Here is a 12,764-nt window from a genome sequence, read left to right as displayed (position 1 = left end):
TGAAATAAGTCAGACAGAGAAAGACAAATACCAAATGATCTCACTTATATGCAGAATCTTAAAAACAAACAAACAAAACTCATAGATGCAGAGAATAGATTGGGGTTGCCAGAGATTGGGAGTAAGGGATGGGGGAAATGGGTGAAGATGGTCAAAAGGTACAAACTTACACTTATAAAATAAATAAGTCCTGGAGGTATAATGTACAGCACGATGACTATAGTTAATAGTACTATGTTGTATATTTTTAAGTTGCTAAGAGAGTAGATTTTAAAAGTTCTCATCACAAGACAAATTTGTAAGTATGTGTGGGGGTGGATGTTAACTGGATCTATTGTGGTGATCACTTATTGTGACTTAGACAAATATCAAATTATGTTGTATACTTGAAAGTAATATAATGTTATATATCAATTATAATAAAGAAAGATTTCAGTTCTCCCTAAATTAATCTATAAATTAAATGCAATCTCATCATTGGTTTTATTATATTATCATTATTATTATTTAGAAACTCAAACTTACTCCAAATGCACATGAAAAAATAATGGTTCACAAAGCTAAACCAGCATTAAAAAAAAACAACAAAAAAAGACAAAAAAGATCTGTGAGATCAAACCAGCATAGTATGTTATAGAAAAAGAGACCAACAGTACAGAAGAGAGAGTTCTGAAACAAGTATACATGAGAACCTACTGTATAATTAAAAGACTGCCCCATAAATTAATGGGGAAAGGACAAAAACCATCAGGAAGGGAAAACTGGCTCTATATGTGGAGAAAAAAATGGAAATAGATTTCTGCCTAGTACTGTATACAGAGGTGAACTAAGGACCCAAATGTGAAAGGCAAAACAATGAAAATGAAAAATAGAATTTATGTAGAAAATATTTTCTGACATATGGAAGAAAAAGGTCTTAAATTAACCCCAAAGCACAAACCTTGTGCATTATCTATGCAAAACATAAGACAATGAAAAACTCTCATTTGTTAAAGTATCAAGTTTGTGGTATATTTTTTATATTTAAATTTTTTTTAATTATTATTTATGATTATTCACTTAGAAATACAGGGCTCCTGAGTATTGGGGAAATATACAGAGAGCCCCCAACTTGTGATGGTTCAACTTAAAATTTTTTAACTTTACAGTGTGGGAAAGCTACTTGCCATTCAACAGAAATGGTACTTCGAATTTTGATCTTTTCTGGAGCTAGCGTTATGGGGTGTGCTACTCTTGCGATGCTGGGCAGTGGCAGCGAGCCCCAGATCCCCAGGCAGGCAGGCACACCATCACAAGGGTGAACAACTGATACTCTACAGTGTATTCATTGTGTGACATGATTTTGCCCCACTGTAGGCTAATGTAAGTGTCCTGAGCACATTAAGGGAGCTAGGCTAAGCTATGATATCAGTAGGTTAGGTGTATTAAATGCATTTTTGATTTACTATATTTTCTACTCACAATGGGTTTATCAGGATGTAATTGCATCGTAAGTGGAGGAATATCTGTAATAGGTGGCTTTAATATACATTTAAAAGAAAACATTAAAATGTAGGGTCTAACCACTATGAATATGTTTTATACTCCATAAATCCCACCTCTTCAGTTCTTCATACACTTCCATTACAGTCCCATGAACCCCCAAAATACCTAGGAGTAAAGCTAATTAACAAGAGATTCATCAATTATAATCTGCCTTTTTCCTTACTTGAAAGACTTTCAAACTGAAAGAACTGGTATTAGTCCCCTTAAAATCAGTGCTGTATTGTAAGTCCTAAGCAAACAGACCAAGAGGAATAGAATTAAATCAAAAATGCAGAATTCTGAAAGTTGTATGAAACACATTGTAGTTATTATAAGCACAACTGAATGAAATTAAAATAATGTATAACTCAAATTTAGTGCACATCTTGAAAGCTTAGGATTCCTCTAAAAGCTTAGAGCTACATCCCAACTGCTTTATTTCACTACTATCAGCTTTCAGAAGAGGTAGAATGGGAACCTCAGAATTCAAGTATACTAAATAAAAAGCAAAATCCACAATTGTTTTGAAATGAGATGTCTACAGATTAGACTTGAATGCAACAGCTGGGGAAAGACCCAAATTCAGTGCATCACAGATTGGAACGGATACTTAAATCTTCATAGACTAGGTAATAAAAATATATTAGGTATAACGTTTATAACCCTCAAGTGTAGGACATTTCCTTAATTAAAAAATTCATTCCTATTTCCAACTCCCTTTTCCCATCATGCTACTCTGAATTTAACCTTTCTTTAGAGCCAATAAAACCTGCTAAGAAATGAAAAATCATAAATTTAACTTGTTGTGGAATAAACTACAATATTTCTTCTTCAAGCCTTGTTAAGTGTCCGCCCCCCGACCCCCCAAATCTACCTCCTGTGTATTTCAGAAAACTATAAAATCACCACTAAATGGTGTGATATGGTAATCCACAGGTATTCTACATATTAGATGAATAAAATATACCTTGCACAACAACCTGGCTGCCTGGGACAAAGAACTGCTGTGTGCCGTCAGCTGACTGTGCTGCGTACTGCACAATTGTAGCACCTGGTGGAGGAGCTCCTGAATTTATCATTGTTAGAGCCTGGAGGCCCTGAACACCATCAGATCCTGGGTTAGAAATCTGGATTGCTCCACGTTGGGCTATAGCAACTTAACGGAAAAAGAAAAGAAATATTAGAGAATTTCAAGATTCATTTTTAATAACCCCACATTAGAAGAATATACTCTGGGTCTATTTATTACCAATGCTTCTCATTCTTTTTTGTTTGTTTGTTTTTTCCTTCATTCTTAGGTTACCCTTATTTCTCTATGTTGAATTGATAAGGAGATCCTCCTTCACGGGACAACACTCTGAAAAAAGTCATAGGCGCTTGAAAATATCTTATTTGATATACATAGATGCCCATGGAGTTTTCCTTCTCCCTGGCATCCTTCCAACTAAATTATTTAAGAGGAAGAGTGGAAGTGCAGACAGGGAGAAAGTCCAGCTTCTTGATTTTTTCTATTCTTTCAGATATTATTAGATCTAAACAGCAGTCTTCTAACTTCTAAGAAATGGTCCGTGAAATTCCACTGAGCATCATAATCAAAGTGAATCTGTATCTTCACGCAGCTAACTACTTTTCTAATTTATCATGGAAATAAAGTAGCATTTAATGGAATATATATTTTATATTTTGGTTTTTAAAGCTCAAGTCTACAAAACTGTAGCCTTTACCATCCATTTTGATGGTGTCAGGAGAATCCTGAAATATAAAACATTAAGTTGGAGAGGACCTTAAAAAATAACTGTATGGAAAGAACTTGTGCTATAATTTTGACCTCTACCAAGTGTCTTAACTAACTCTGCTAACGTCAACAAGTTTGAGGAGGATTTCCTCTAAATACTGAGACTTGCCAGTTGAGTTTAAAAATTAACACATTAACCAAAAGTTTCAAAAGAATAATTGACCAAGTGTTTTGCTTTTAAATTTCACTGTACTCAACAAATAAGTCTAAATATCTGAGCGTTCTGTGTACTTTAACATAAAGGTATGACCCCATGTTATAGTTTAAACACTAGAGAGTAACTGGAACCAAGGGCTATCTTTTCTTTAAATCACATATAAACTACCTAACTAGATTTTACAACGAAGATAAAAATAACACATCATCAGAATAACGCAACACTCATGAATTAATGTAAACGCCTGAAAGGAATGTTATATTAGTATCTAAAATATACTCTGAATATTTCTCAGTCATTCCCTAACCTTTCAACAGCATCCACACAAAGGACCACTTAGGGGATGACCTGATTCTATAAAACTGTGACAACTATTGCAAAGAGTAACAAATCTTCAACTCTTTGATCTAGGTTCTAGGTCCTAACACAGAAAGATGGGTTAACATTTTTTTTAAAAGTTCAACATAGACACATTCTTTGCATTTTAGTTCACTGATAAACCAATATTAGAACAAGATTGATAGAAATGGAAAAATCAGTTACAAAATGGCAATAGTGCTGAAGTTGAGAAACTTTGATGTAATACTACTTTATCTGGCTCATCTATAGCATTATATTCTGTCACATTTTAAAAACAAGATTTCATCACGACTCTCCAAAGATTTCAAGGGTCTCAGGACTCATTCCTTACCATGAAAGAGTTCGGGAGAGATCTAACTATAATCTACTTTCTTAAAAGAGAAGTAAGAAAAAGAAGATACAATGCTTCTTTAAATTTTCATGGCTGGACATGAATAAATTTTGGACCTTATCATACATTTGAACGTGTATTTTCAGTTGATAATTAGTTTGATGTTATAGAAATAGTGCTTTAGAAAGAACAAGCATAGGCAGTGTAACCACAATGTGTAAGAAACATGTCAGAGGGGTAGTAGATGGGGGGAAAGGGGTTATCACTGTGTGAGGGATATAAATGATAAATGTCTATTACATTGTTTTGTACACCTGAAACTAATTTTAAAAAGGCAGGGGTGGGGGAAGATGAATCCCCCCCAAAAAGAAACAGTCTCATGTTAATCTAAAATTAAAAAGGTGAAATGAGAGACAACAAAGGTTGATTTGGGATCAAAGAACTGTAATTTGGGGAGCACAGATTCAAATAGAAACTCAAATAGTGTCCTGATTACAGTGTGAAAGCAAGGGGTTTTTATGAGAAAAAGGAAATGAATAATTACATGAAAAGAAAAAATTCCTATTGGTGCGGACAACCTCAGCTACTCTTGGTTATATATGATTGCTTATTGATTCTGATTCTATTTAGATAGAAGGTCCACAACCGTTAGTCTGTGTGATCAGACTGTTCACTTTCCTGTTGACTTTACAAACAATTGTTTGTAAAACAATTGTGGTTTGGCCCAATTCAAGGAACAGGACAAGCAAGGCAGTTCCTCTGGAATGGTTCCTTCAAGTCATTTTTCACACCAGCAGGCACTCAATAAATGTGATGAATGAATGGCTATCGTTTTCTCAAAAACAGACTATATTATAAACAACTTAAGCCACTTGTGAATCTAGAAGAGTTACATGAAGTATAGATTCAAATTCTGGTAACAGAACTTAATTTTCAATGCCAATACAATTATCAAGCCAGTAAAAATATCTGAGGTGAGAGTAGCTGCTTCCAAGGATAAGAAGCATGAAAAAGATCCTTGCTTTCTTTTTTCTTTTCGTACCTTTTTTTTTCTACCACCCCACCTCCGTCAAGAGTGGTTTCCCATAGTTGTAACCAAAACTTATTTGCTTTCACATTGAAAAGCTGAAATACATCAAGAATCTGTTCCTCTCATCATTTTAGTTTTCTGGTTAAGTCATTATATAATTAGATGTGAAAAACAAAAACTAAATACACTCACAGCCTGGCTCCAGGAGGAAAATGTTTCTACTGATAAGTCTCCTACTTTAGCCTAGCTTTTATTTTTTTATAACAAAGGTGCTCTTGATTTTGGCATTATCAAATGACAGAGGACTTTCCCATTCCAAATGTTACCTCTCATTTGGCAATAAACAAGATTTCCCAATGCTTAAAGGATACAGGAAATAGGCTTTGTGTGTGCATATGTGTATTCAAAAGATTTAAGAAAACTTTTTAGGTTACAAAATATTCAAGGATGGTAATAACATGTGTTTTCAGTAAACGCACATCAAAATTAAATAGTAGGAAAAAGTAAGGTGAAATCAACTGAGTTTAGTCTTATCTTTTGTTTTAGCTCATTTTTTTTAACTTATAGGTATTTTCTACAGACATAAAAGTACACAGAATTTTGTGTCATTTTCATCTATTGTCCCTGCCTACTCATCCAAAACTTTATTGGTCTGCAGTATTTCATAGCAAATTCCAGACATCACGTCTGGCTAAATATTTTTAAATAAAATGTTTGGCTCATGTCAAGGCCATTAGTAACTAATGAACATAAAATGCCTTTGCATTTCCCACTAATTTTACTTTGGGGACCTGGGTTTTCTTGATGCTTTCTTGGGCTGACACCTGCACCTGAGGCATAAATGCTTATTCCTATACTCACACTGTTAACAAAGCATCCACATTGCTCTATGAATATTAATTGGGGCTCAAGCAGAAGTAAAATTGGTTTTCTATTTCTATGCATATGATTTGCCTCTTTTAAGTAATCCTTAATAACATCACAGTGTCATAAAATATCTAAATTGAATTAAAACTGAACAGCTAGATTATATGAGGTTGATGCAAAAGTAATTGCGGTTTTTACAATAATTTTTGACCTTTTAAATCGCAATTACTTTTGCACCAACCTATATAGCAAACTAAATTCTACTCCAATGTACATTTTTAACTGATTCAAGGCTGCTAGTATGTCATCTGCTCATAGTAGTGGTAGAAAGAGGTTAGGCTCTGTTGTCCTAGTTGCTCTGGGAGGTACCTAACTTCTCCCGTCCCCAAAGCCTCAGGTGAGCTATACCCCATAACTAAGGTCACTCCATCCCTGCTGGTTCAGTGTTGGACACACTGGCTTTACAGTAAGAAAGCATTTGTCTAGATAGAGTGTAATTCATTAATTTATTAAGCATTTTTCTTGTAAGTTAGTTTTAGTCATTATACAAATATATATACATATATATGTATATATGTGTGTGTGTGTGTGTGTATATATATATATATATATATGGTCATGGTATTTAGTTTCAAATAAGTCATGGTATTTAGTTTCAAATCAGTATTAACCCAAGTATGCTTTCCCCACCCCCAACTTATCTATCACTGCAACCAGGATGCCATATCATATCAACTAGTCCAGGCCATAAATTCTTTAAAAATTCCTAGTATACAAAACTATATTTAAAAAATCTGCTACTTCCACTACTCACTGCCATTGAGCACTTCTCTCCTAATTAATATCACTAAAGGAAAATATTACTTATAGGGAGACAATTCAAGAATTTTGGTAAAAAATTAATCGAAAAATATTTTAAAGTCTTTATGATCAATAAAGAAGGAAAGATAAATAAGATAGAAAACTGAAAAAAGAGTTCATGACCAAATGAGGAAAGAGCGGAATTTAAGATATCACCTGACCTCTTTTCACTTGCTGCTAACATCTTTTTAATCCTGAACCTGTATATATGAGCTAATTCAAATACATAGGCATGTAAATGTTTAATTAATTATCATTTAAAGCCACCTGTATTCCAAATTGCAATAAAAAGATTTGTACTGAAATTTTCATTGAATCAACTTGAAAAAGAACAACAGACTTTATTCCAGTGAATTCTCAGATTTAGATTTAAAAAGTGAGCACAAAACGGAACCTGTGAGTACCCTTGCCTTAAATGCAGAAGAAACACTAAAACAGCCTCAAGCTAGAATAAGAACAGCAATACCAAGGTTAAAAAGCCAGATTTACATTAAGAAGAGTTACCTTGGGAGAGTGTAAGCAGTCATTACTAAAAGTGCTAAATGCAACTGCATTTACTTTAGCATGTGTAAGCCTATATATCAAGTGCAAATTCCTTTTATGAAGAATTGAAGTCTATGTTTATTCATGAGTCTCCTGAGAATTTTGAATTCTTTGTCAGTTCACACAGTTCATATATATCTTTTTCATAATGGTGGATTTGGGATTGACCGACTTACCTTTAGTGTATAAGAATTCCAATAAATATGAGTTAACAGAGACTCATTCTAATAGGGTTCCTAGTAAAATAAAGTGGGAGCAAGCAGAGACAAGGTACATTTAGAAAAAAAATAATTTGAAGTCTTGGGTGATAGTCCTTAATTGGTAAGTGAAGAGATTGGGTCGGGTATAGTAGAGGGAGGGAGAAAAACAACAACTGTCTTTAGAGAAAATTTAATGATTTAAACTTCAAACATTTTCTTTAGTTGCTTTTACTATCCATTTATGAATTCGCTCTCATTTAATGCATGTCTTCTGAAGCAAGTTAACATTCTTTGCTAATTCTAAACCACCATCGTTAAGAAATGTTCTCCTGAGACCTGCTTTTTTTTGACCAGAATGATTTAATTGGCATACAGCAGACCTATCACTAAGATCCATACTTCCAGTAAAGATTTTGCAAGTGTAGCTCATTTTCTTGGTGTTGCAATCATGAATCCTTGCCCATTTTAAGTTATTTTTCCTACCCCAGGGAATAGCCTATTCCAACTTTCACCTCTCAGTTTTTGTGATTATAATGACAGGTTGAAATAATGTCAACTGTCAAATAGCTAAGCTTCAATTATTAAAAATGTAACAGCTTGTATATGGGGAAACCTGAGTACATTTATTTTTATTTTATTTCTTCAACTTTGACACACAAAGTTCTTTTTTTTTTAACTTTAACTAACACATTATATCAAGTTAAAAATAAATTATATAGAATAATAACCTTTGAAAAAAAGAAACAAAGCTTGGGAGAAAGTCATCCATGGATAAAAGCTGAAGAAAGAAACCTAAAAATTTTTTTACAATAGAAGGTTATGAAAGGATCTCAAAAATAGGTGCATGAAATAAATAGAAAAATCTCCAGAAATTCTAGTAAAACAAACTCATCTATCTAAAATGCAAAAGACACCGGATTATTTCTATTTCCAGATATTTAGGAACAACATTAAAGCATTAATATCTGTTAAGTTATTCCTAGTAAGAAACATGACTGATGAAAACGGACCTTTGTATGTGGAAATATACATTTAACCGCCAATTAAAAGTGTCTTCTAAAAAGCTGAAATGCTAGTAGTCACTCTTCATGTGAAAGAATTATCAACACAAACAAGTACCACGACATTTTGTCTAAGAAATGCATTTTTAACAAAGGCAATATATTCCTTTTCGTGAACCAATAAATGCCAATTTTTACCTGTAGACAGCACACAGAACCACCACAACTTTTTCATTAAAATAATTGCCAGGATCAATACTGTATGGGTCCAAATCAAGAAACCTAAGTAAGAGACAGTCCATGACCTCTAATGTGGCAACTAGACAAACGCCTAACTTTTACACATGGGATTTTCTAGTTCTCAACCACAGCTCCCGACTCCACTCCCCCACCCAAGCCCCCACCCACAATACCGTTTCATCCGAGCCCTCTCTACCACCTGCAATAAGGAGCACAAGAAGTAGAGGCTTTGGTGCTGGCGTTGCCACAGCTCGCTCACATTGCTCTGTCTCATGTCAAAGTACCATGTTAAAGTACCATGTCTCTTTCCCCCACTTTTACCTGTTATCTCCTCATGTCCTCACTCTCACCCCAGAGTTTGGCAATTTAGTATTATTCCCACCTCAGAGACTACAAACCTGAGATGCAAAAATAAAGCTTCTCGTTCTGAACCAGTTGGTGAATGGCAGGCCCAGGGTGCACTCCCCACATCACTTCTAGCTTCAACATTCTCTCCCAATGTTTTCATGATTTCAAACTTTCAGCTAATAATCTAAGCAAATTAATACCAATACCCAGCATCCCCATCCACAGCACCTTGAAAAGAAGTCACTGCTTTGATCAATTCCTAAGCAGCATTAGGACATGATAGAGAAATAGTCAAGACGACAGTATCTTCGAGAGTCCCCCAAACTTTAAGATGGTTGAGCATTAATTTCCAACCAGCAGGAATTATCAACCTATTCCCTGTCCCGACACAAATAGAAAGTGGTAACAAGTGAGCAGCCGATGGCTGCTCAAGGCTAGAGCTGACCAGACAGGAGGTTCCGGCAGCTTTACACAAGTCCTGTGCAGCCAGTCGGGGACGGAGGGCAGAAGGAGCTCGGAGCTCCTGGGACCGGTGTGCTGCACACAGCTGGCAAACTCTGATTTTCATTTCTGAAACTCCCACCATATGTACACAGTGGGCCAGACACAAAGGCATATAAATCAGAGAAGTAACAAAGGAGAAAAACACAGTGAAAACCTCAAGGTCCGACTCTTGCAAACAGTGGGGAGTATTCCTCTCCTAACATTGACTTTGGATATGTCCATTCAATGTCCTGCAGAGGCTGTGGACAGATTGTACCTCAGTTCTGCCAGGTATCATGGTAGGAGCTACCCAAAGAACCGGAATTACTACAGGAGAATGTTTAGTACTGCAAATCTACCACCACTATAAGAAAAACCCTAAACAACGAATGACTTTATAAGGTCTTCCCATAGATTAAAGAAGACTAGAGCTTGCTTGAATAGCCAGGTCTTAAACTAAGACTTGAGACGTTTTCTAGGTATCACCACTTTTTAAAGGGAAACAGAAAACGTATCTAAAATCTTAACACTGTTTTGGGACCAACACAGTACTTAATGTCACACATATTGCAGTACCTAAGCAGCTTTGTTTTTTTTTCCTTTTTTTCTGTCTTCTCCCCCGCTTTTTCCCTTCCCAGCTCTCGTTTTCACTATTTTATGTATCAAATGGTCTTGATTTGGGGGAAAAAACTAGTGCTTTAATTGGAGCAAAAAGCACAGAATTAACAGTCCATTAAAATGCACAAGACTAAATGTGAATGTATCTGTTTATTTAGAGCTTTCAGTGCTTAAAATTTCAAATAAAATGATCTGTCCAATTATTGTAGTTTTTAAAAATAAATCACTTTTCCATTCTCATCTAGGAAAAACTGCACAAATGAACAGAGTAGTGAAAACAAAATTACATTAAAACATAATTTAGAAAAACATATGTATCTCTTTTAAATAAGTATAAAATATAATTGTTGGTAACAAAACCCAACAAGAATGAAATACAGACATTTATGCCTTATTATGTTTGCATGCATCATAAAGGCAACAAAAAACAGTGTTTTAAACTTTTAGTAGACATTCTTATATAATAAGAAAAAAACCTCCCTTTATTTTCACCTCCAAATTTTCTTCTATATTCAGTAAAAAAAATTTTACTTTTCAAAAGTATATGACAGCTGTCAGTACAAATCTCACTACTTTAACATGTTCTTTTCATTCTATGATACACAGTTCATGTATTACGATGCATTCTAAAATGGAACGATTTAATGTCAAAACCTGGTTGCTTCAACGTAACGAGAGAAGACTTAAACCTAGCACTGTACCATATTGAATTGCTGCATACATACTGTATTGCCCCGTGCTAGTCTGATATATGCTAGTCGGTACTGCCATGGTAGCGATGTTAGGTGGCGTTCCTTCTTCTTCTGATTTTTCTTCTTCAATCTTGGGAACACCATGCACATCAGAGGAAAGTTCATTCAGTATTTTTCTAAAATATAATTTAACAATACAAATAATTAAGATATATGAATGAGATTAAAACAGAAGACCTATGGTGGAAGAATTGGTTTGATATATAATTATTCCCCTTTTTGAAAAAAGTATTATTATCGTAGGATACTTAATTAACTTACCGATAAGAGGGTCTTCGTGAAAGGATTTCTCTACGTTTATGAGAATCAATTACACCTTCTGATTCTGCAGACTCATCTGTCTCTGCGATTGTTGCTACCTATAATATAAGAGTTTCTGAAATGCATCATAAAATACATGTTCTCCCTTTAAAAAGTACTAATACCTAGAAAAATTCATTTTTTAAAAATGATTCTTCATTTTAAAAAAGGGCAGTTAGGGTCTGTGTGGGCAGCACTAAGCGAGGCACGGGGGACGCGCCCAGCAGCAGAACCCACACTTATGGAGTTCACACCTGGCTTGGGAAAGAAAGCCCAGACACAAACATTCAGTTGTAGAACAAGTGTATATGGGAAGGAATGGTGCAGATAATAACTATTACAGAAATGCAAATAAAAGAGTGGTTGGAATGTCAAGTGAGGCCTCACAGGAAAGGCCTAAACATAAGCTCCAAAAGACCTAAGCTTCCAACCCTGAAAGTACCATCAAAAATCCAGCAGGGAGTGAGGGAGAGATTGACAGAAGCAGAAAGGAGCATCTCGATTTCACTGCCCTCTTCACAACAGCACAACTGACTGGAGCTGAGTCTTCAAATTTGACTTTAGATAGATCCAAAGAAGAAAGAATATTTAAGCAAGCAAACAAGCGAATCAACAAGCCTGGTTGAAGGTAGGATTTATATTACAACCAGCAGGTTAGGGCTTAATAATGGTAGGTCTTGAAGATCAAAATAAAGAATTTCTCCTCAAAAGAAGAATCAGAGTTTTAAGCATGATTTCATTTTTTTCAAGTCAAGTAATAATACAATAACATGATTATTAAACAAAGTCAGAAAACTAAAATGATGAATGTCTATAACGTGACTGCTCTCATTATTTTCAGCGATTTAACATTTCAGGGCTTAAGATAGTTCTAGGTTTACAAAACTCACTTTACTTAACATTACAATTACATGGGAATTTTATTTGGGCAAAATGAAAACAGCCGATTAAACTATCAACAAAGCAAATAGGAAGATAAACTTCCCAAGGCACCTGGGTTTGCACGCATGTGCACCTGTACGTGACTGTGCGTCTCTGGTCATGGCACCCCACACCTACGCACATTTGCCAATGAATAGAACTTATCAGTTGTTGCAATCAGACAATCATATATCGTCACCCAAGATTTATCCCTTTACCCTGGGCTTTCACACATCTCTCACATACTCGTTAACAATCTCCTTATGCGAGGCTGGCTCTTCATTTACCCATTTCAGAAAGGCAAAAACTGAAACTCATGCAGAGATTAAGGGACTTGCCCATCATTCAACAGGTAGGAATTTCAAGACAAGATCCACCAGCACCTGTCTATACAACGATAATTAAATTCTCCATTTCACAGAATCCAATAAAA

General features: G+C 35.0%; 1 protein-coding gene across 17 annotated transcripts in view; it reads right to left on the bottom strand.

The window, feature by feature from the left end:
* CREM (cAMP responsive element modulator) overlaps positions 1-12,764 on the bottom strand; it is a 69,548-nt gene that overhangs the window by 21,756 nt on the left and 35,028 nt on the right. For 7 of the 17 annotated variants that reach the window (XM_081045602.1, XM_081045603.1, XM_081045608.1 and 4 more), the window contains 3 exons: positions 11,372-11,469; positions 11,084-11,226; positions 2,492-2,680 (listed from right to left, as the gene is read on the bottom strand). The exons of 1 other annotated variant lie outside the window; for it this stretch is intronic. In XM_081045602.1, coding sequence (XP_080901728.1) covers positions 2,492-2,680; positions 11,084-11,226; positions 11,372-11,469 — 430 coding nt within the window. Of the gene's footprint in view, positions 1-2,491; positions 2,681-10,347; positions 11,227-11,371; positions 11,470-12,764 lie in introns of those variants that run through there. 9 more of the 17 variants (XM_081045606.1, XM_081045588.1, XM_081045591.1 and 6 more) reach the window with 2 other exon arrangements.

Source organism: Rhinolophus hipposideros (assembly GCF_964194185.1).
Source record: "Rhinolophus hipposideros genome assembly, chromosome: 1".
NCBI classification, from domain to species: domain Eukaryota; kingdom Metazoa; phylum Chordata; class Mammalia; order Chiroptera; family Rhinolophidae; genus Rhinolophus; species Rhinolophus hipposideros.
This window is presented reverse-complemented; position numbering and strand designations above follow the sequence as displayed.